This window comes from Lathamus discolor, chromosome 2 (assembly GCF_037157495.1).
Source record: "Lathamus discolor isolate bLatDis1 chromosome 2, bLatDis1.hap1, whole genome shotgun sequence".
Taxonomy (NCBI): Eukaryota; Metazoa; Chordata; class Aves; order Psittaciformes; family Psittacidae; genus Lathamus; species Lathamus discolor.
In genome coordinates this window covers 75,332,167-75,356,739 of record NC_088885.1, presented here as the reverse complement: position 1 = coordinate 75,356,739, position 24,573 = coordinate 75,332,167, and the positions used below count along the sequence as shown (strand labels likewise).

The window sequence follows — 24,573 nt, the reverse complement described above, 5'->3', positions numbered from 1 at the left end:
GCTCCCAGCCAGGCGCCGATCGAGGGTGACGGCGCACAGGTCTCTCCCTCAGCGCTGCCGGCCGCACATACGTTTCCATGTGACCAGCGGGGGTGTAGAACCCTCTGACGAGACTGAAGGAGTATGACGCCCGGCACAGGACCAAGTCCTGCAGTAACTTCAAGCCGGGTGCAGCCGCACGCTGTAACGAACAGTGTCACGGTACACTCCCCGGGTCAGTGAGGCGACTTCCAGCATGTTCCGGGCTCCCACCCTCACGCCTGGAGGGCCGGCGGGCTCTCGCACGGCCATACGGCAGGGCACGGCGGGGGACGAATGGCCAAAAGCCTACGGGACAGCCGCCCTGAGCGGAAGGCACCCACCTCCCCTACGGCGGCCGAGCCGCCGGGCGCGCCGCGGGCCGGCGCTGCCGGGAGCTGCAGCCGGGTAGCTGTGGGGAGGAGGGGTGGCCGCCTCGGGACTACAGTCCCCATCAGCCCCCGCGCGGCGACGCCGCCATGCCCCAGCCCCAGGCGCGGTCACGTTGTGTTTATCGGCCAGGCTCCTCCCCGCCGCGCGAGTGGTGTCGTCACCATCGCGAGCCTCCCTCGCTCTCCCGGCGGCCCTAGTCCGCGGCGAGGCGGAGGCTCGTTAATATTCATGAGGCGCGGGGCGCGGGCGGGCGCGGCGGCGGGCTCGCTCACTCGCTCCTTGCCTGCCTCCCTAATGGCGCTCGCCGCAGCCGGGGAGCGGGGCTGAGCCGGCACCGGCGGAATGCTCCCCGCCGCGACCTGACCGCGCACCCCCGCCACGGGACGGGACGGGACGCGGCGCCGCGCTCCGCTCACCCCCCCTCTTGACGCCGGGCCGCCGAGCGGCACTCCCAGCAGGGCGGCGGCGGCGGCATCCCCGGCCCCGCGGGCCATGGAGCCCGCGCAGCAGCAAGCGAGAGAAGCCCCAGCGGCGGCGGGCAGCGGGCGGGGGGAGCCGGAGAGCGGCTCCCCGGGCAGGAGGAGCCAGACGGAGACCGGCGTGGAACCGTCGGGCGGCGGGCAGCTGGACGGCAAAGGGGCTGGCGGCCCGCGACGGAGGCGAGCGGTGGCCGGAGGCTTCGCCCCCCCCGCGGCGCTGACGGCCGGCGGGACTCCTGCGGCCCCCGGAGGGGCCGGCAACGCCAACTCGCTGCTGCTGCGGCGCGGGAGGCTGAAGAGGCACCTCTCCGCTGCCGCCTCGCCCGCCGCCGCCCCCGCCGCCTCGCTGGGCACCCGCAGCTTGGACAGGAAGGCGCTGCTGCTGAAGCCGCCCCGGCAGCTGCAGCCCCTGCAGCCCCCGGAGCGGGACTGGGTGCGGCGGGACCTGCAGCGGGGCTGCGTCCACGTCTACGAGCGCCACATGAACTGCTACCTGCGCCCGGTGCTCTGCACCCTGGAGACCACGGCGGCGGAGGTGGCCGCCCGCCTGCAGCAGCTCGGCCACCGGGGCGGCAGCAGCGTGGTGCGGGTGCTGGGCAAGGCGGGCGCGCCCCCGCTGCAGCAGCCCCCGCCCGAGCCGGCTGCGGCCCCCACTGAGGTGCCGCCCGAGCCCGTTGCCGAGGGGCAGCGGCCGCAGCCGGAGGAGAGGCCGAGGAGCCGGCGGGGGACGCGGAACGGGTTGGCCGGAGGAGACCGCGGGGAGGCGATGGCGCGGCCCGGCCGCCTGCCGCTGGGCGGCAGCGCCGAGGAGGGCGACTCCGCCGGCGGCCGACCGAGCCCGGCGCCCTCTGACTTCAGCCCCGGGGCGCCGCCGGCCGAGCTGTACCTGGCGGGGCCGCCGCTCTCCTGCCCGTCCCTCCTGGGGGAGCTGGGGCCGGCCGGCTCCGACACCGAGAGCTTCAGCCCCAGCGCCGAGAGCGTCTCTGACCGGCTGGATCCCTACAGCAGTGGCGGCGGCGGCGGCTCGTCCTCCTCGGAGGAGCTGGAGGTGGAGCCGGTGCCCCCCGACGGGGCTGAAGCAGGTGCGGGGCCGGGCCGGGTGCCCCCTAGCCCGGGGGAGCTGTCCCCGAGGCGCGCAGTGGGGGCGCCGGCGGGCGCGGCCGGCGGGCGGGAGCTGCCGGCGGGGCCCGTTCCGCCGGGGCCGCCCGCCCTGTACGTGCAGCTCCACGGGGAGACCAGCCGGCGGCTGGAGGCCCACGAGAAGCCGCTGCAGATCCAGAACGACTACCTCTCCCAGCTGGGCTTCCGGGACCTGTGGCGGGTGCAGGAGGAGGGCATGGACTCGGAGACCGGCTGCCTCATCCGCTTCTACGCCGGTGAGTGGAGCTGGAGCGGGCGGGCGCGGGCTCTTCCATCCATTCCCGGCAGTGGATCAGGCAGGCGCCGCGGTGAGGGGCGGCCGGGTGGGCGCTGCCCCTCGGCTGGGGTTGTTCCCGGGGCAGGTGACCCGCGGGTGTCGCCGCGCCCGGGCGGGGGGGGTGTCGGGGTCGGGCAGTGCTACCCTGAGCCCTCTGCTGGGGCTGCCGCGGGGTTATGGACGCTGGGGAGCTCCGGGCTGCCCCACAGCTGACCCCGCGCCCAGGCAGGCTCCCCACCCTTCAAGGCGTGAGGTTATGGAGGTCGCTTATCTGTTGTTTTCCCTTCCCAGCGGTGTCACTGGCGTTCGAGGTTAAATCGGCCTTAATCTGCTGCTCTTCCCCAGTGACGAGCAAGGTAGCCGTGCCGCTGCCCGGGGTGTGAGGCCGAAGGGTGTCTCAGGTGCTTGCTCTCGGTTTGGGTTGAGCCTTGTGCTCTGAGACCGCCTGATAACGGAGCCCGGAGCAGGGCGGGCTCTTTCGGAGTGGGAAAGCTCTTCGTAGTTTTGCTGTGGAAATAGGTTGTCACTGTGCAGGGCGTGCAGAGTGGTGCGTTCCTGCCATCAAAATCCTGTACTGAACTCTCCGTTTTGTTAGCACTTGCTATCCATTTTCCCTTTGTTAGAGTAGTGGAACGTCACCGAGAGACTAAGGCAATAAGTGAGGAAAGCGCACAAGTACAGGAAGGACATAGCCTTTGGAAAAAGGGTAGTCGGAACCTTTGTAATGAAAACGTATATGCTTTTAAATGCAGCTTTGCTGTTATAAGTTACAGTACAGAACGTGGGGAGTATTGGATGGAAAAGTTAGCTCCCACGTTGTAATTATGCAACCTTCTGCCGTTTTAGAGGGTTTTAAAAATGCTGCGTTTGTCGGTTGAGTTGGTTTGTATTGAATACTTAGGTAATCTTGGAACCCCTTGGGTTTTAACTGTCCTATCCATCTCTCCAAGAAGGAGAAATTGTTTAATGTCCAAGAGTTCAAATACCTATTAAGTTTTCTTGTGGAATAGATAAATGTGGTATCCAAAGATAAGGTCATGCTAGCAAAGTAGCAAATGCCATCCATCCTCTTGCTGGGTTGGCTGAGCAGAGTGGTCCTTCACTGAACCGTGAGAATTCGGTACTTCAACTCTAAATGATACGGAGATCCTTCTCTGCAGTGAATTCGGCTGAATGTCAAAGAGAGGCGGTGATGGCGGGGTGGGAGGGAGAGCAGTACACTGGATAAGTGCCCTTCTGTTTCCAGAAGGGAATGTGGGAGTGGGGGCGAGTGGTCAGTTCAGCTTTTCTTCAGATTTCTTGGTCGGTTGTATAATGACCCCAGCATAACGAGTGCAGAAGTAGTATTTGTTCAAGGGATTGACAGAAGTAGGTTAGGTATGTCACAGTTAGAAATAAGCTCAAATACTATTTTTTTAGATAGCGGTGGTTGTCTGCGTTTATCTCTGCCTTGTTGTTGAGGGTGGAAGTTAGTAGGTGATGATGGAAGGAATGTTGTTGCCCTTACTTCCAGTCCCACCGTTAATTGGAGATGCACAGACATGTTTTAAGATGGGACAGCTGTGCCTCCTTTCCTAACAGGATGTGTTCTGAGGAAAACACAGAACCTTGGCAAGTCTTATAGTTAAGCCTGTTTGCATGTAGTTTTTATGCATTAGGTGATTAATTCTGTATGTTAAACATGGACTTTCCAACTGTATTTCAGTGTCTTAACTTGATTGCCAATGTAACTCGTGCATTTTGGACTTCCTTGTAGGAAACTACTAAATAAAAGGTATTTCTGTAAGCATACATAAGATTAAATTAATGCAAATTTCTTACGCAAGTTCATATGCTAAGAAATGTGCTTCTGTACTTCAGAAGTGAAGTGGTTTTTTTAAATCCTTATCTCTTTGAGGAGATCTGTGATCAACACCTGAGACACCTGTGATGAGGTACTTGTAGCAGAAGGGTTGCAGCATTTAATGTACCAGACCAACCCAAAACAGCTAAGAAAATATTACTGACATGTAATCATATTGATTTTATGTAACTGTCTTGGCAAGTTGTCTCTGCTTCCTTATTTTATACACACCTCCCCACTCTCCCCACCCCACCCCCGAAGATGAAAGGGAAGGAAGGAGACACTTAAAAAGAATACCCATTAAATTAAACTGGAAAGGGGTGCGGTTTTTGGCCCCAAAGTTAGGGTGTTTTGCTTAGGAGAAGTATCTTTTTTATAAACGATCCTCCAGGATCATACCCTAAGGAAGGCTTTAAAACAGTGATTTCCTGTTTGCCTGGGACTTCATTGGTTTAAACAGCCTAGCTTGTCCCAGTGGATAGAGAACAGCTAGCATCTCTATCCCTGTAATTTCCTGCAAGCTGTCTCAGTAGGATTTGGCGATCCTGGTCTTGTACAGATGTAAAGTGGCATAAACCTAGGCTGGATTTACGGCATCGCTTCTGAAAAGAATTCCTTCAGCTAATCCCCTTGGAGTGGGGAGAGAAGAAGAGAGCACAGTGGTGACTTTCAGGCTTGTTTATTTCTGTGGAGAGACAGTTTTAAGACTGGAAGATACAGTATGGAAACTTAACATTCCAAATTCCAAGCAGATAGATGATACAGCCTATGATTTTAGTGATTACCGTAGGTTGGTAATTTTTCTAGTTGTGGGATTTGGAAAATACAGATGGAAAAAAATTGCTAGAAGAACTGCGGAGAATCGGGACTTTTTTTACTGTGGCAGCACAGCTTTCTTAACGAGTAGCAGTCCACAAGCATTCTATACGTGAAATAGCTGTACTTCTTATGCAGAATTCAAAATATAAAAAGATCCCAAAACCAAAACGTGAAACTAGGAAGGTAAAACTGCTTCCTGTACGTTGCCTTGGTTTGTTTCAGAATGTGGTTTAGTGCATCTTTAGTTTGATCTCTTGTTTTTCTTACTTGGAGTGTCAATGTGGTTGATTTCTCAATCTCTTGACTCTGAGCATTAAATAGATAATGCCATTGCTAAAACAAAATCCTTTGCAGCTTTAAGGGTCTTATCCTACTCCCTGTAACATTAATTTAAGCAGAATTGGGCATTAGGGACTGGTCATGCATGTAAACTTTTCTCTGTTGAAATCTGTCTCAATAAAAGATACTGACCTCAAAGTTTGAAATACTTAATCGCTATTTAAAAGGGTATGGTTAAATAGCTTTCTGCTGAGATATTACATTACTGAGTTATGGAACTGTATAGGAATCCATAGTGCAATTACAGTCATGATGCTGTCGCTGAGAGACCGATTAGGTCAGACTTACTAAACTATTCCCTAAAACCATAAGAGTGGCTGTGATCCAAAAGGCTTCTCACAAACAAGTTATACTGTTCCTTATTGCTCTGTAAAAATAATGTTGTGTAAAACACAAATTGGTCCAGTGGCCCAGACTTTCCTGTAATTTGCATGTAGAGGGAAAAACAGACTAATACACCAGTACCTGTTACTTAAAAACTGTAAAACTGCATATTTGTTTTGAGACTCGGGATCAGAAACGAACAGGGAAAAATATATGCAGTGCTGAGTTCTGGCACATCTACATGACAACAAGCATGAGTATCATTTTGGTCTTGAAGACTGGTTCGGTACAATGGATGTTTGAGGCTTTCTTGTTGTACTGCTGAAAGGTGATGTTGTTTGTGATTCTGGCCCTTGGTCGCCATTAAATTCTCTGCTCCTTGATGTGACAAGGTGCTTCTGTACCTGACAGTGTCATCAAATGTATCTATTTTCAGTAGATGATTGCCTATGGTCAGAATGTCAAGAAATGCCAGATGTAGTTGGGAGTGTTAATTTTGCAGCTGGCTGTCAGGTTTTATTTGGGAAGAGATTCTTTTAGATCATGGGAGCTTTTAGAAAGCTGTGAGGAGAAACACACGTGTAGATGTGTTCATCTACCTTTTTTTGGTTCATTGTGAGAGATTTCAGTCTATCCAGTATGAAGGTAAGGGTAGGAAGATCCAGCGGCAGGATCAGTTTCAGTGGTCTAAGCAATTGTTTGGCTGGTTTTGGGTGTTTTAAAAAGTACACTTGGATGGGATCATGCTAAGACTTCCAGCTTTATGAATGGAAACATGGTTTTAGATGCTTACTTTACATGAAAACACCATAGGCCTGGCAATGCTGGGCTTTGTGGAATGTACCATGTATTGAACTGCTAGCTGCTTGTTGCGCTACTTGGTGAGTAACTCAGTTCAGCTATTTAATGCATTGGTAAACTCAATTGAAGATGACTGAGTGCCACTTAAGAGGGGGAAACGTGCCAAGGACAGACCTGCTTCTTGAACAGCTGTGCTGTAAAGAGCTGCCTTTGGAGCACTTACTTAGTTCTGAAATCCAGTATCTTATTTAACATGAAACAAATTAATTCACGTTAATGTGAATGTGTGTTTTTCTGCAGATGTGGTTGGATAGGAGGGGTCTCTCTGAACTTGCCTGAAACCAAAAGGAAGAACATCATCCTAGGGCTGCTATGATCTTTATTTTTTTGATTTATCTTTTTTTTGTTTATATTGCTAAGGTGACTTGGATGTACATTCTTTTACCTTGTGGTCCTTTATGCGTTGGCATCTGCTGCAGAGAGAAGTAGTACCTAAAACTTGCCACCTTGGGAAACTGTCTCATTTCAGTTACATAGTGTATTTAAATCCAAGCTTGGTCCTTGACAGGACTAAAGTAGTGCAATGTCTAGTCCTGTTCTACTGGATAGTTTCAAATGGCTGCAGCGCCTTTGGCTTGCTCCACCTGTTCATATGCGTAGCCCTTTGCTTATCTCTTTGCTGTTGGAATGAGGTCTTTCTAAGGTAGGCAGCTTTCAGGGGCTCTGAGGGTACAGCGGCCTCTCCTAGGCGGGAGGAGCCGTGCAGATAATGCTGGAATGCTGGTGAAACCGCAGCTGAGCTTTGGTATGTGACAGCTGTGAAGTACAGCGGTTTCTGCAACTTTGAAATTCTGCTGTGCTCCTGGCTAGCATCCATAACTTAAGTACGTGTGAAGTACCAACATGGGAGACTTCAGTGTGATGTACATAAGAGTTACTATATATACTAAATATGTAGTACCTAAAGTGGTACTAGGAGCTGAATTTCCTCACTGCTGGAATGCAGCAATCTCTTTTCTTCTCTCTTGATATATTTTGATACTATCCCTCTTTCCATATCTCACCATCTCTTTTCCTAAATAGTTTCTTTTGGGTTTTGTGGGTTTTTGTGGTTTTTTTTTTTTTTTTCTTTTTTTTTTTGTGTGTGTGTGTGTGTGTTTTGGACTGTGCATGAACATCCTGTTGATGACAGAACTGCTGGTATACCTAAAAGCCCTTGTGCAATTAAAACATCCATCTGTTCTGTGAGGACATTGACAGAGTGCTACACATCTAAAGCATCACATGCTTCTTGGGAAGATGCTACTTAATAGCACCTACAAGAAACGAGAAACATTCATTTGAAACAGTGTTAGCAACTGGTATTTAGCTCCTAACTACTAAAAAATGTGTTGTAGTTTTATAGAACAATATAAAGAGGGATTTCTTTATCTAAGTGATCCTCTGGAAGAGAAGCAAATAAAAAAATGCTGTGTCTGAGATCAGTTTGAAAAGTGTATGCATACAGAATTCAATAAAATAGAAACTTGGAGGTAGAAATCCCAGAGTGCCGCTTGTTACGCTCAGCTTTTTAATTTGGAGGGAGCCTGTACCTTGCATGCTTACAGCTCTACATCCCTCTGTGTTTAAGGGGTGGTAGTTTTGAATTAGCTGTTTAAGCTGTTAATATTTTGATTTAGGGGAAAAAGAAACCAAAGACTTTCTGTTTGCCTTGGACAGTAGAAGCAAAGACACTTTGACTTAGTCTTCAGTGTTTCATTATTTCACTCTCTGTGGAATGGGGCACACTGGCATTTTTGATCAGATAAATCTGTTTTCAGCTTCCCTTGACTCAGTGTTACTGGTCTATTTTAGAAGTTCTGCTCAAATGAGGATTTGCACTCTGGAAAGCTCTGTCTGAAATAGCCCTATGTCTGAAATAGTCCTTTAGTACTGTAATAACTGTATTATTTGACCCAGAGAACTGAATGTTGTATTTGCCTTCCAAAGTCTGGACTTCAAGAGACTTTGATGCTTGGAGTCAGTTGCAGTTTATGTGAGGAAACTAACTCAAGTAAAAGGGACAGGTAGGGTGTGCCAAAGTCTGTTGTTTTGTCTCTTGACCATGCAATTCCAGCTTATTTTTCCCTTCTCAAAGGTGTTTAGGATAAGTGCATCCAACCTTTGTAAGCAACTAAAAAGTTTTCAACTCACTGAAAAATGGGTGTCTTAATTTTTTCTAGATTTGGCTGTAAGGCAGGAATTCTGACACACTCAGCTCTACACAAGATACTTAAGAAACTTCACAGGAAGACAATGTCCTCATTTTAAAAATAATCAATAGTGTCTTGCTCATGATAAGCATCTGTGAGATTGGAAACCTAAGTTAAAATTCCAGCTGCCTGGCAGTGAGCAGTTAAGCTTTACAAATTCCATGTCAGAAAGTTCCTGTGAAAATTCTAGACTTAGAGCTTCATCTTTTGCTCAAAAGTACCTGGTTTTATTCTTTGTGGAACTTTTAGCTTTTCTGGACAGCTGAATTAGCTGCAGCATTACTGTTTGGGGAGGATGATTTTTACATTTTTCACTATAAAATAACTTGTATTTGCTATAAAATATTTTTTTTCCAATTAGGCTGGCATTTGTCCAGCATGCATCTTAACATAGATACCATTTTCCAAAAATAACTAGTGGCAAATTCTAATTGAACATTTTCCTGCTGATTGCTGTTAAATCCTGAATTCATCTTCAGTACTGGAGGATTTTAAGCTGAAGTCTTTTTATTTCTGGTATCTTTTAATTGAATCTTAATTTACTTTTCATCATATGTGTGTTATATGATAAAATCTTACATGCAAAGAATAGACATCACTTGGAATGTTGGAATGGAGCAGCTGTCATAACAGCATGGAGGGATGTATGTGGGTTATAAATGAATAACAATACTGCATCCCATGGAAATTTTACCCAGGATTTCAGGTAGGCAGAATTAACAGTAAACCCAGTTTTCTGTGGTGTCTGTGCTAGCACACCTGCTTTGGTGTTTGTGTTGTCAAAAAGAAGCACTGGCAGTGATTGCTGTTTGCAGTCCTGTCTCTAAGATACCATGGCTGTGGTCATCCCCTCCGTGCTGCTGCCACTGCCACATAAAATCATTTAGTTATGTAAGCTGATAGTCCAGATTCTTTATGCCAGTTGCCACAATTGGGATTCCTCTTGCTGCTCTGTTTAGCTAACTAGTTAGTCCTGACCCTTTAGGTCTGATGGCCGAGACTTTTTGCTGCTATGGTTGTGGTTAAAATACATGGAAGAATGGGAATGTTGCCGAATATCTTGTGTGGTTTTTTTGTGTGCTTCCCCGTTACCCCCTCAGTTATTTAGAAGGCAAAAATTGTTCCTTGAAGAGCATCGCATTTAAAAATGACAACTGTTAAATTGGAAAGAAAGACCTCCTGGAGTGAAAAGTCATTTAATTTCGCAACATGGCATTCTATTCTTTGAAGCTTTTTCTGTGGATGGGGAAGTAAAATTTCTTCCAGCTGGCTTTGACTTGTTTGGAGGGATGATGAAAATGCGCATTGCCCAGCTAGCGGTGCGTTCCTCGATTTGGCAGCTAAGAATAACTATTTACGTCTTGATGTAAAATACTGAGTTTCAGGGGATTTTTGTCTCAAATTTCACCTAGCCTAGTTCCTGGTGTGGAAGGAAAATGAGATTGTGTAGGTGAGGAAGATTTTTAAAGTTTAACTCAACATTTTTTTTGTGGGCTAGGGGTAAATTTGGCTCTCTGCAGGGTATTAATTGTTTCCTGGTCTTGTCCAATGATAACAGGGATCTTTGAACCAACTTCACTAGGCTCTGAATTGTATTAATAATTCTCCAAACCCCATAATAGCCACTTGAGCCGGTTCCTCTCATCTGCAGGCATTTCAAGTGCTGTGCCAGCTTATTTAAATAAAGACAAAGCCGTGGGCCATGGTCCAAGGGGTAACGAGGAGCCGGAATGCCTTTGAAGTTCAGGACCCTAGGCTGTAGGTGCGATTTACATAAACCTCATTATTAATGTAAAAGCAGGTTCTTTTCCTGTTTGTTCGATTTATGAAGCTTTGTGTCCAAAGAGAAAGAGATAGCGAGACCTGTAATTAAGATAAGTAGCAGGCCACTCCTTTTCTGAATACGTGCTCTGGTGAGGTGAGAATTTCAGATGCAGCATTGAGGGTAGAACAAAACCTGTGATTCAGGCACCTTTAGTTGATGAGAATAATACCAACTCCTTTCCTTTCAAAAAGCTGCATGCTTCTTTGAACAATAACTGTGCCTAGTCCAGCCTATTATTTGCTTTAAAAAACATGGTACAGAAAAGCTTAAAGTTCTTACAGGCAACAATTTTGCTTTCATATAGGTCATAGATGGTCTTTAAGCAGCTCTCATCAGTTTTAAAGCTGCCATGAAACTAGTAAGTTCCCAGGTGGACAGTGAGTTTTCTGACCAGAATTACATATAGTGACATTTTATTATTCTCAGGCAAACACTTGCTTTTTCTTCCCGTCTCATCCTCCCTAACTTTTCTTTTTTTAAAGCAGATAAGAAGTAGCAGCACTGGGTTTGTGATAAGAGTCCTGCAAGCAGCAAACCTAGTTATATCTGAAGCCTGCTTGCTCAGAAGATGATTGGTCAGATCTACCAGTGATTTATTATCATCAGTTATTTTACGATTATTGACTCAAATTGTAAGTGATGGAGGATATTTTTCCTTTTACTGTGTGTTACTTAGTGAGAGACCTCTAGGGGCTAACAATTTCTGTTAGCTGTCATTTTATTTATGAAACTTAATTATGTCTGAGACAGCCTAATACTGTGTGTCATTACTGGCTTTCTGCATCTACGTGTATTTGCTTTCATGCAATAAATCTTGCCTGTTGGAATAAAAAAGTCAATGACAAAAACTGTAATGACTGAAGTGGTGGAACACCTGGAAGAAGGCTACCATGTGTAATGTACTGAAGTTAACAGGTTTGGAGCTCTTGTTTTCTTCTGGTATCACATGGCTACAAACACAAAGGCAAGATAGTTTGCAGGTTGCAAACAGGATGTTTTTCGAAGTGAAGTTAATCACATGTGTAGGAGACGCAATTTCAGAAGCATTTGAGAAAGACCGACAGTAGCTTGTTGAAAGCTGTGTGATATGTAATTATACAAAAGGTGGGTTTCTTTCTTCCCTTTCCGGTCTTAGAGTTGAGCATTTTTTAATGTGCTTCGTTGAAGTGTGGAGCTCCTAACGTGATTGCGTGGATTAAAATTTCAGTGGTTAAAAGTAGACCAGAGTTTGTCCTTTCAGAGCAAGCAGATAACTTTTTTTGTCTTGGGTGTCCTAGCTAATTAAAGAAAGGACTGGCTGAAAATGGGAATCTGAACTCTTTGAAGTATCCATCCGAGTTGTCTTCTTGTTTTTTTTTGGTTGGCATGAAAATCATGTCCCTTGTCTGTATCAGCTGAAATAGAATCTGTTGTCTTTATATTCCCTGTGAATAAGCTGAAGATTAATGTGATAAATTTCAGACTATTATATACAGAAAGTGTTTCAATTTCTTAACTTCCAGAACAATGGTATTATCTGTATAAGTATACACATTCCCCTTAGATTAGACTGTATCACTGAGAACTGCTTGTCGTGTCTCTTCAATCTTCTTAATCAAATGACAACTTTTAATTCCTGCTAAGAAGAGTACATTATTTTATTTTGCTTTACAGATCCTGTCTTGGAAGTGTCCCTTATAAGAAAAATGTTTCAGAAGTTTTCTTTTCTGAATCCATGTGATAAAAGATCTTAGTTTGTTTTGCAACTTTCAGCTTTTTCCTTCATATTTGAAACCTAGGACAAATATGTTGATCAGTATTGCTAGATATCATAGTGCAAAGATTAAGATGCTTCATAGCCTGCAGTGGACTAAGTCATATTCTTTCTGTCAGTGTCAGAATGTTTCTCTGGAGCAAATGGTCTTCTGGAGCCTGGGCTGTATGTTACAGTCACTTTGCATCCCCGGGTTTGGTGTGATCGTTTGTATAGTGCTCTACTGGAGGGTGAGCAGTTTCAGCGCTTCATGCTGCTTCAGTTTTGTGTTAACAGGAAGTGCATTTTGAGTTCCTGGCAAATAACTGATTACCTTCTTATTCTGTGGAAATGGGAGAATGCAGATTTGTCACCTTAGTTGTAAACCGTGCTGTCTTGAGACTGTCAGCAGATCGCAAAGCATAGGTCAGCTGTAGGTCCTTTAAACCTAGAATATGCAGCTGAATTCACTTCTTCCCTCCCTTCCCTTGGCATTCTTGGTTGCGTTTTCCACTCACCCATTTCATATAGTTTTAGTTGTCTTTTTGAAGATTTCGGGGATTTTCTTCAAAATGCCCATTTATCAGTAAAAATCTTTGGTGTTGTGTGTGTCTTCCTCCCTGCCCATATCTGAAGGGTTATGTTTGAAACAGTGCCACTGCATTGCTTGTGGAGAAGAGCATTCATTCTAACATGGCTAACATGGCTGCAAAAACTGATAAGCAAAATGCTCTCCAGGAAGTCACAGCACATAGCTATAACAAATTGCTGTGTCTGTGTTAACAATGTAGGATCAGGCAGTGATATAGTCAAAAGAGATAAAAAGAGCAGACCCTTGAAGAGGTTTAAGGTATATTGTACCTTTATGTTACAGAAACAAGCATCTGAAAAGTTTTTGGTTGGTTTGTTTTGTGTCGCATGTATGTTCTTCACCCAGCAGTGCATCTTTTGCAAATGTAGGATTTTAAGAAGCAAAGGTTGTGGCCTGCGTAATGTTCTCAAAGTCCTTGTCTGTAATTTGTAAACTGGTTATGAAAGAAAAAGACTGATCTTGCATAAGCTGACAGTAAAAGAGCCTTTGAACCTTGAACTGGGTGTACTGAATCTTCACATTAGACTGAACTGTAAGCAGTGGTATTAGATGTGGTGCATCTGTAAGGCTTATGCTTCTTAGGAATATGCACAGCAAATGTGGAGGAGATTCAGCATTTGGTACTGCTTCTCGTCACCAGCTTAGCTAGGCATAGAATCATTGAATAAGTAGGGTTGGAAGGTACCTTAAGATCTAGTTCCAACCCCCTCCCCACCCCAGCATGGGCAGGGACTCGTCACACTACACCATGTCACCCAAGACTCTGTCCAACTGGTCAAGTTTAAAAAACAAACCAAAAGGCAGCAATCATTGTCCTTTCTGAATTGTGAAGGACGGTGTTGCTAATCAGATGGGTACAGGGCAAGTCTAGCCTCCTCCTGTAGCCCTGGAAAAGGATGGATTTCTTGTAGGCAGGTTCTGGGAACTCGGTGCGCAGACATCTGTCCAGGAGAGGAGTGCATATGTGTACTTGTCACTCGTAAAATAAGAACAGCTGTAATTTTGATGGGAGTGCACTCTTCTTGTGCCTGTGAGTTGTCTTCATTCTGTGAGGTTCTTAACTGTGTTCCATTTTAAGAATTGGTGAATTGCTTTTTGGGACGTGGTATTGTTACTGCAAGTTTGTTAGGATGCTGTGCATACTGGCAAGCCTGAATCAGAGATGTTAATTGACACTCTTTGAAAAGTCCATTGGCCATTGTCCCTTGGCTCTGTATGAGTTTTTTGGTTGTACTGGCTTTTTTCAGTCAGGTTTCACTTTTGCTTAGGTCTCTATTGTTCACATCCACTAATTTTTCTCAACGTCTGGGGCACGTACACAGCTGAAAATCTTTTCAGCCTTTCTCTGTAGACATGGCTATACTGCTTTGCAACAACATGTGGAGTGGTTCAAAGGCAGAGACTAATGTCTAGCCTTCAGACCTAACGCAGATGCTGTCCATACCAAAACAAATGCTGTGGCGTAAAGTTAATACCCACTGACCTTTTTGTAGCAGAAATTTCTGAATGTAGCAGTATCTTCATCCACAAGTGGCATGGAGATAGCGCAATATCCTTATTTCCCTAATGCAAGATTAGGCAAACCTTGTCTTATCATTTATACATAAACGTCTTGTCTTCTCACATTCTCTTGAGCATTTGCCTGTCTGCGCTGGAGTTACTGTTGTTCTTTTGGCAACTCGGGCTTAGGAGAATATACCCCCATGGGACTGTCTGCAGGCAAGTGTGCCTGGCTGCTTTGCTTTGATTGTGAATATTTGTTTGCTTCTCCTCTTAGTAAAGAGCATGGCAGTGACTAGTTATAGGTCTCATCAAGTCATGTAGGCATGACCACTAAATCTGAGCATTTCACTGTGAGCTGAAATGATGGAGGGCTGTGGCAAGGCACAAGGATGATGAGGTGCTGGTGTTGGTAGAGGTGTCACATGTAACAGGCTGAGTTCCTGATTCATAAGTGGGGCTGCTGAACTGTAAAAATGAGTACACTGTGCTGTGGGTCACTTTGATCTTTCTTTCTATGTGCTGTTCTCAGCCTATCCATTTTCTTGCATGTTTGTGAGGCTGTTGAGAGGTTTGGTGAGCATCAGAATCCTCAATAAGAGAAAGCTGCTTCAGTTTTGTTTCCTGATGACCTGTTGAGGCAAATTGCTGAGTGCACTTGTTCTTGCTAATTACAAGGGTTAGGGAAGGTAGCACATGATTGGAAAAAGAGTAGATGTTTTGTCATCTCACTTTGCTGGTGGTGGTTACTCTTTTTAATGTGTGTGCTTTAGTTTTTCCTGAAGGCAGTTGGAGTGAAAAGGGAATTTGAATGCTGCAGTGTGAGTACGTCTAATCAGGGGTTGAAAGTAAATACAGTTGCAGCTTTCTTTCAAGTGTCATGAGTTTCCCGATGAATGAATAGCAAAGGTAAGAAGAAAAAAGATGTGGTAGAGCAGCATGGTTTGTCTCAAGCTGGTGAGGACTCCTGCCTCCAGGTAGAGAGCAGAGCTGTGCTGCGGTTGCTGTCAGGAGCATGGTGGTGACATCACCCTGGGGTGAGGGGGAAAGAAGGCTGGGCAGAGTCACTGGGGCTGCTTGTTCTGCACAGGCACTCGGGAAAGGGTTTCTTTCGTATGCTGTCTAATAGATTCAGCCTTTTATTTTATAATATAATTAAATAACCAGGCCTTTGTGAGGCTCCTGAATTCCTTTAATTTAGCGGCAGCACAGAAGCTGAATTCAGAGCATTCATGGGCCTGTACTATCTCCCTGACTACTTGCCAGGTCTATTCATGCTGTTCTGAGTGCAGGAAGTTCTCACATTCATTCAGGGCTGGGGGGCTGGGGTGGGTGGAAGGCGTTGTGTGGTTGGCTTCTGGTTTTGGTTTTTTTGTTGGTTTTTTCTAAAGCAAGGGAAATGGTTATAAGGAAAATTCTTAAGTGATTCCTGGGACCAATTTACCAACTGTTAATCTGTGAGTAAATAATGTTTATACACTTGGCAGCTCTTGAGAAAGAGCAAAGAATCATGAGAAGTTCACAGTCCACAGCCCCGAGATAACTGAATACTTTGGTATGTCAGGATTTGTCTGAACAGGGACAGGCCAGTACTTTTTTGTTAGCACATGTAATCATATATTCTGAAGTATCGAGTTTGATGAAGAAAACTTTACTCTGGCATGTGGTAGCTGGCTGCTTGTACTTGCTCAGGTTAAATAATTCATCCTCTGCTTAACACTCTAGCCAGTATGTTCGTCTTCCTTTACAGACTGTTACTAGTGCTCGAGGAGGAGAAGAGGAAATGTATTTGCTGCCTGGTGAGGGGGAAGCTGGTAACAGTGGCTTTCCTTTGGTTCAAGGGAAGGGTAGAGATAGGACAAGAAGGTGAAACAAAACTGAGAAAGTAAGGACTAAATCGGAGTGAGTAGACAGAAAGTACAAAGTGCTTTGCAAACTTAAGCATTCATTTCACTTCCCAGGAACTGTCCCACATCTCTAATCTGTGGTATCTAATCTTTATAACTAGATACCACAGCAGTAGACATAATTGACATGTGGAAACTGCATAGGAGAAAAGAAAGTGAGTTCTCGGTGTGGGTTTTCTTCTGGTATAGCTGATGTGTTGTGGGAAGTGCGCAGCCATCTAGGGTGAGTATAGCAGCTATTTGACAAGCTGCATTTTCACCAAAACAAACAGAATTTGGATCATACAGTCTCTTCTGCAGAGTTAGTGTTTCATTTGTAAACTGTATCTGGATCCTCTGTTGCAAAATGGAAAAAGAGGTGCTCGACGGAACAGTGGGTATACACCATTTGGTAACTCTGAGCAGGAAAGTCCATAGCTGAAAACCTTTTTATGGAGGCCGTGTGAGCTATATTGAACATGTTTCACCTGGAAACTGAATTGGAGGTGGGAAACACAAAGTTCATCTCTCGGGTTCATAGGATGCACTGAAGTACATGTTTTTATGCTGTGATATAAACTTGCAAGCAGATGTCCACTTAGAAGCAATGTTTTAAACTTAATTACCTCAAGGCTAAGTAATCACCTTTATAAGATTCTGCCTCTGTTGGGAAGGTGGCATGAATAGGACTTAATGATTCCCCTGCTACAATGCTGCTCTGATGTTGTCCTACAACTTCCCGTTCTGAAAACTGAAATGGGTTATGTTCCTTTCCTTTGTAATTTCTGTAAGGAAAAGCATTGCTCTTATACTCTGACAGTGAGTATGAGTAGTTTTCTGAAGGTGCTATAGTTCTTGGAATCACAGTCTGTTAAGAACATTTATGTATGGATTTTATGGCACATGTTACCACACGTGCAACTGTGAAAGTAATGCCAAATGTCTGGATTGTTCTAGTGAAAACACGGAAACAAGGAGTGTGAAATCACGGCTGTTGGATAACTCTTCGTATTGCTATTTTTTCCCTTTACTGTAGAACCGAATTTTGATTTGTTTTGTATTACAAGTAATGGTGCTGAGTATCTATGGCAGATTTTTCCTTTTTGAAACAGCTTACTATTCGAAGCTATAAAAGTACTGTGACAGCTTTGCTTTTTAGAGATTTATATGAAAAACCTTCTGCTTGCCTGTATGTGTAAATTAAAATTACACATCATATATAAGTTTTGAAGGTCTTCAGACTTTAAGAGGTCATTACTTAAAATTATTTTGTGAACCCAATTTAATAGCATGACTAAAAAATGTATGGAAATGCACATTTGCTTCCAGGTTGATTTTCTGTTTTTTTTTTTTTTAATGTCTCGTGAAAGTCTTCAGCAAAATGAAGATAAATAGCATCACCTGTTTCCCATGTTCTTGAGTAGTGGAGGGAGGGCAATATGTCAGTTGAGGGGAGGTTTACAAGTTAAACCTCCTGCTGCCAGGCAGCCCAAGAAGTGAGTTGGCATTACTCAGAAATGAAAGCAAGTGATAGGTTGATGTTGGAGCAGAGTGGACAATAGAGAAATTGGAGAGAATTTTAACTTCTTAAATTAGCTCGTTTCTGCTTTCAGAATAAAAAATCTTAAAGAGAAAGTAACTTTGAAAGTCTTTATTGTAAGAAGAAAGCTGGGCCACATTGCAAGTGTAATTACCTTCCCTTTTTTATTGTTGTAGCATTTTATGGTGAGTTAATGACTGCTGCTACAAAATGGGTTGTTTCAACATGTGTGATTATACTGTTGCTCCTCCTAGCTGTGAGTTGTGAGTAGACAAATGCTGAAGAGTCACCCTTTCTCCTGAAATGCCAAGTCTTTTTGTTTAGCTTCTGGCTTATATAAGCAAGCTGAGCATTTGCCACAGCATGCTGTGGAACATACTACCACCTGTAAGTACCAGCCTCCATAGGATTGTGGTGTTCCCCCCCTGCCTTTCCAATCTGGTGTTAGTGACCCATCACACAGGTAAACCTGCAAAGACTTCCTGTGTGGATGAGCTTCACCCATAAAAATGTCTTGGTTTTTAATGAAAGCCTTTGTTACATGTCTCCTTTCCCCACCATCACTGGTGTCAGATTTGTCCTGTTGAAACATACGCCTTTGTAAGATTAAACTTGTCAGTGTGTGTGTGTTTAGCAGAATGTTGTAAGATAGTCAGTAATTAATGTTGTAGCCATCATGTGAATGGAAAATATTTCTGCAAGCATGTCTATATATCTAGATACTTAAGAGGATAAAATTAGGCTTTGGAATTTCCCTCTGCTCCTGTTTAACTTAGTAAGCTCTTAAACTCGCTTTTATTATGGTGATAATGGCTATCTGCTATTGTTTTAATGTCAATGTTGCACTGTCCTTTGCAAGAGTGTAGTGTGCAAACCAGTAGAAGTTGGTGCAAATCAGGTCAGATGGAGGTTATGTTCTGTTATCTGGCAAGTTTTTTTCATTTCTTCAGTTTCCTTGTGAGATTAAAACCTTGTGGTTGTTGCATTGTGCCTTTCTTGAAAATGTTTTGATATTTCTACTTCAAACTGAAAGCTGGAAAGTACGGTATTACAGGCAAATATTCATCCACCGGTCTTCAGTGTTTGCATTTTATAATGAGTATGAACAACACAGATTTAGTTGAGACTCTAATTTGTCCTAGGATTCTTGTGTCCATACAGGATAAAACTTACAACAGTGCTGTGTCTTGGTCTACATGTTTTTCTGGGGGGAAAGATCGGTGTAGGCAGCTGCAGCTCTAGTGGATGCACCATATTGTCTGCTTTTCAAATGATATTTAACTTTCGCTTAAGTATTTTGAGATGAGAAATTATTTAGCAAAGGTCTGGGCTAGATAGTGAAATATGTGGTGCCTGGTCCTTTCCCCTTCATGTTGCTGAGAACTGTAAGCAAGAATGTTTTAGCACACACATTTCTCCCATAGTTTTGATCTTTAAACTACGGGGGGAAAATGGTGAATGGCTTTTTTCCCTTCTCTCCTTTAATTTTTGATATTTCATCTCTAGCAGTAAGCATGTCTTAAAATAATAATGAAGAGGTGACAAGGTAGTGTTTTTTGATGGCTGGTTGTGAAAGAGGAAACATGATGGTTTGACAGAGCAGTGGCAGCCACAAGCAGGGTAGATTCCTGATGGCATTGGTAAATCCTGAGTGTGATGAGAGAATAACCTCTCTAGGCTATACACACCATTCACCTTTGACTGTTGCAAATACAAGCCCTGAAATCCATTGTCCCGACAGTGCTTGAGTGCCAAATTCATTCTGTACTGAAGCTTTTCACCCAGCATATCTCTGATGTGACTTTCTGCACCTAGACACAAGGATTCCTACAAGTCACAGGAATACTGATGAAAAACTAACTTCCTTGCTTGCGTAAAAAGGAGGAAAATATGTTCTAAAAGCATGTTCGCCCTCACTGACTTGCCCTTTGCAAGGTGTATTTGCATGGGGGGAGTGTGTGTGTGTGGTTTTGTGTCCTCGTGTCATGTTCAATGCATCCGCCTGTCGCTTGTTGCATCATCACTGCTGCTGCTATTCTGAGCTCTGCCCAAGCTTCACCTGACTGGGGTTTTCTGTAGCTTATTCAGAAACCTGATGTCCTTCTGTGGGGAGTACTCTCTTGGAAGGTGGGGGAGCACACGCCTATGAGGTGGAGATTCCCCCCCCTGTGTAAGACTATTACATGATGGAAAGTCACAAGAGCAGCAGCGTTTTGATTTCTGCAGTATGTGCCTGGGCAGTGCTGCAAGCAGCAGCATCATCTGTCTTCTGAGTAAACCTTCCCACGAATTGGCTGAGCACAGTGCTGTGCTGCCACACAGTTGTATAAAGCAATCAAGTGTTCTTCCATTTTAATGGACTGTACTCTCCGTCCAGAGCTGCATTCAGGTTGAGAGTATTAACAAAGATGCTTCATGTGGTCCCGATCGTTGGAACCTCTAGTGTTAGCAAGGTGCTAGGCTAAATCATCTAAAAGTTCAGTGGCTGCAAATCTCCTGTTTTAATAAAACCTCCTGTTAGCTTCTAATCCAGTGTGTGATTAGTTGCAAGAAATCACTGGAGCACTTTTCCAGAGTCTTAATTTGCTGAGGAATCAAGTTGTTGCTTGAACCCTGCCCTTCCTTTCCCTTCGCTTCTACCTGAAAAAAAAAAAAAATAGATTTGGGTGCTTAAAGATTCTAAACGTAAAATTTAGAAGAAAAAAATGGAGGGGGGGTGGGTCTGAAAGGCAGAAATTACATCAGGTCTCTAATAAAACGGAAAGGAAAGAAGTCCTCTTTTAACATCTTTAAGCTTAATTTCTGCCTAAAATCATAACAGGATAGGTAAACATTACTGATCCAGTATATTACTCTAATTTTTGTACATGTTAAACCTTAATCAGACTTCAGAGCATTGCTTTCAATCTCAGAGGCAATTATCTAGATTACTGAGATTAAATATTTGTGATTGTTGGAGTTTTACCACAGCTTTTGACGCTGCGGACTTTCTACTGCAGATGAAAAACAAATGCTGTCATAGGCAAGGGCATGGCCATGGCCATTGTAGTGATTTTAGGGGCAGACAAGGGGGGATGCAGAAAGCAAATACAGAATTTCCTGGAGGGAAAGGTGGTGCAGGCTGCTCTGCCATCTCCATTGCCCTATTGCCTGTTAAAAATTACTAATTTTTAATTAAATAGAAGAACAGATAAACCTTTTTAATAATGCAGCATGGTTTGCGACAAGGTTTATGGCAGGGAAGGGTTCTTGATTTGGGTGACATGCTTTAGTGTGAGGTGTCCCTGCCCATGGCAGGGGGGTTGGAACTAAATGATCTTAAAGTCCTTTCCAGCCCTAAGCATTCTGTGATGATGGTTGTTGTTGTTATTAATTATTTCTGAAGAGATCTTGGGTGCTGTCCTGAGCGGCAGCTCTTGGAGGCTCTGGGGAGTCTGTCACTGTTCGCACAGCTTTGGGGAAATCTGACCCTTGAGTGCCAAAGGGCTGGTCTGGGCAGAATGAGGATGGAATCTGTTTCCTTCCGGGGGATTTCTGTCCTGAAGACAGCTCTCTGTTACATTTCTTACAGAAAACTTCTTGAAGCAACGGTTTTCCGAAGGCCTACGTTTGGCTGAGGCTTTTTGCTCAGCTCTTCTGGATATCCATTAAAAGGAGAACACACTGTCCTGTGCTTACTAGACTGCTGGTTATTATTTGGTATTTCTTTTGTCCTGTAGAAATACTTGGTAATGGGGTAAGCCTTCTGAAAGAGGGATTTTGCTATGTCAGACTTGGTGTTTGCAGCAGTGCTGGCTTGTTTTTTTCTGTGGTGGTGATGTAACAATTCTGTGCTCTGTTAGCATAGTTTTTTACTCCCTGTTGTGGACTAATATACAGTATTTTTTTTTCTTAGATCTTGGATGATAGCAGATTTACTTACTTATTTTTTTATTTATTTTTAATCAAGGAGTCTTTTTTCCTCTTCCCTCCCTCCCCCATTTTATTTCTCCAATTGCAGTAACGAGACCTTGCTTCAGAGTCACCCAGAAGTGGTACCTGGTGTTGAGCTCAGTTGATGTTGCATGTCGTTGTGGGCCCGATGCTGCTCACTGGGGTGTGCCACTTCTAGGGTTGCCTTCCATAGCCGAGTTCTTCCATCCTAGTATCTGTAAGACACTGCGTCTGAAAAGCATGTTTTGGGGGTTCAGACGTGTAGTGCTCAGCAGGCAGTGCTTCTCATCATCTCCTTTTTGCAGTATTGGTACTTAGGTGCTGCGGAGAAATCTTAAGGTAAATGAGTGTCAGTACTATTACCTGTGCCGGTGGACATCTTTAGCATAGCTGAACAATGAGCAGTGGTATTTAACTTATGCTCTCTTATGCATGTGCATTTTGTTACTAAAAAGGTTTTGTATGATGGGGATTGCAAAATCAGATGGTACTGATGTGATGACGTTTTGAAAACATCACAAAAATCTTATTTTTGAAGTTCTTGAGAGGAGTTTGCCTCTATCTGCAGCAGTTGTTGAATTCCCACAAGCTTCTAACTTAAGCCTTCTTAAAAATAAATGTGTAAATATTTACATGATACCTTTTTTCAGTGAGTGTCCTCCCACGTCTCCTGCTGCATACTGTCCAATCCACATATTACAGGCTTTTAGTTAGTAATGTATGTGCACTTATTCTATGTTAAGTATGATAATTTGATTTTAACACTAATAAAGAAAAAAGCTGTAACTCAAGGCTCCTTCACCTTTGTTAATTTTAATGTGTGGGTGCTGAAAAAAAAGACAAGTTGCATGCAGTTCAGTGGCTAGCTCTTGTAGGGTTACAAAAGGGATAAGCTAGACCACAAAATTCGGTGTCTTTGCTTCATGTTTGAGGTACTTCTGTTGGCTGGGCTTTTTTGTATGGCAATCATACAAATGTGTATAAAGGTTGCACATCTAAACTTTTTTTCTAAAACAAAGGGAACTGCATCAGTATGATGGGTGAAAGGAACTTGTGTTCCTACTTCTAAGAAACTCATCAAGGAGAGAGTTAATCTCTTTCCTTCTCCTTCCAGGTGCTGCGTTGTCACCTTGCACAGAAGGTTTGCTAGTTGTGTAGTTAGTGTTTTGAAATAAGCTTAACTCTACAGGAGATTTTGTTACTACAGAGTATTGCATGATGTGTTACACCTAGAGAAAACATTTGCAAAATTCTTAGATGACAATTAAAAATGAGCTAGTGACGTGGAGGAATTTGAAATAAAGAAGTCTGCACTTCTAAACACAGAAATTGAAGGTTAAGCCTGGATGCCCTCACTTGCATAACTTTTAAAGACTTAAGCTCCAGGCGTAAACAAAACAATCCATCTTGCTCTTCTCCAGAGTAGGCTTGGTGCAGATTAGAGAATTGCTTTAGGGTAACTTGCACAGTAGTGGTAGTATCATGTTGACATATCTCCTAGCATCCTTTGGATCCAGAACTCTGTAGAAAAGACTCAAAGGTAGGAGAAATTGGTATGATGTAAAAAAACCCCAAACAAACCAGAAAACGAAGCATTTTGCACTGCTGCTGGTACTCGTATTTTTCACTTGGCTTCTCCACTGTGCAGATGGCTGAAAAGTTTGAAGAAAGTAGTTTTGCTTTTTGGTCTGTTTGTTTTTCCTGGGAGACGGTTAGAGGACAAGGTTCTTCTGGCCTGCCTTGCTGAGAAAGAAAGTGGAGAGCCAGACAGAAAGTTCTTCTGCAGTAAGAAGTCATCTCTGTTAGATCTTTTGGAGTTCTGTATTTCAGCTAAGTACCTGGGTGGTATTTGTGCCATGTGGAATTTTTTGGGGGGAGGGATTAAAAAAAAGCCTTACTTTGGTCAGTATTATCTTGTTGAGGTTTATCTAAAATTCATCAGCTTAAGTTTGCCGGTTACTAAATAGTGTTGTATATGTAACACCTTTTGCAGCAGTTCTGTTGACATGCCAATGAAATGCTCTCACAGAGAGTAGACTTCCAGAGCGGAAAGTGTTTGCTGTCAAATGCAGATTTTAAAATGGAAATTAAAAATGGGTTGTTATTATACTAATCAGATATGCTTGTTCACATTTAAGGCAGATGTATCCTAAGAGATTTAAGAAGGTTTTTCTTTCTTTCTCTGTCTGAACCGTAGTGAGAAGCGTGTTGGGGTACTTAAATTTAGCACTGTTGGATATATTCTGTTCTGTGTATTCTCCCAGAAGGAAGGCTAGATAGAGAATAGCCTACTTGGCTAACTTTGGTAGCTTGGGCAGCTATTTTAATAGGAGGATTTTATGTGTTCAGACACTGTTTTGAAAGAAGCTGGTCTGGTTTATTCAAAAGATTGCTCCAGAGCTTCATTTCGCTCCCTGAAACTCTCCTTCGGACTATGGCCAGAATGAATTGGTGGCTGTTACCTGCTCATTCTTATGCTAAGATTCTAATGCTAAGAAGGAAAAATATTTAAGCATAAAGAAAACTCAGGGGTGGGGGGAAGGAAGGGAATGGTAGAGAGGAGAGAAAAGAAAAAGGCAAGCATGTGTTACATTGTCCTTTGTCCTCACTCATCTCCATGATGAACTGTATTGCAAAAACTAGAAAGAAATGCTGTCCTAAGGCAGCATTGGTTAAGGTGTTTTATGTATAACAGGGCAAAGACACGTGCAGTACTGATCCCCTCGGAAGTACTACATATACCACTAGTTCCAAGCTGTTCCCTTTGAATGTGGGTGACTCATGTAGAAGAGAAATGTTTAGGGTAATTGAGAAAAAATTTTACAAAGTGGAAGGGGGGTTACTTTAGATTCTCACAAAATGGAGTTTGTGAGGATTTGA

The 24,573-nt window shown here is 44.2% G+C and overlaps 1 protein-coding gene across 1 annotated transcript in view; it reads left to right on the top strand.

Annotated features, from left to right (window-relative positions):
- Nucleotides 1-793: 793 nt before the first annotated feature.
- PHLPP1 (PH domain and leucine rich repeat protein phosphatase 1) overlaps nt 794-24,573 on the top strand; it is a 141,384-nt gene continuing 117,604 nt past the window's right edge. The window contains exon 1 of the mRNA XM_065667509.1: nt 794-2,266. Coding sequence (XP_065523581.1) covers nt 904-2,266 — 1,363 coding nt within the window. The 5' untranslated portion in view covers nt 794-903. The remainder of the gene's footprint in view (nt 2,267-24,573) is intronic.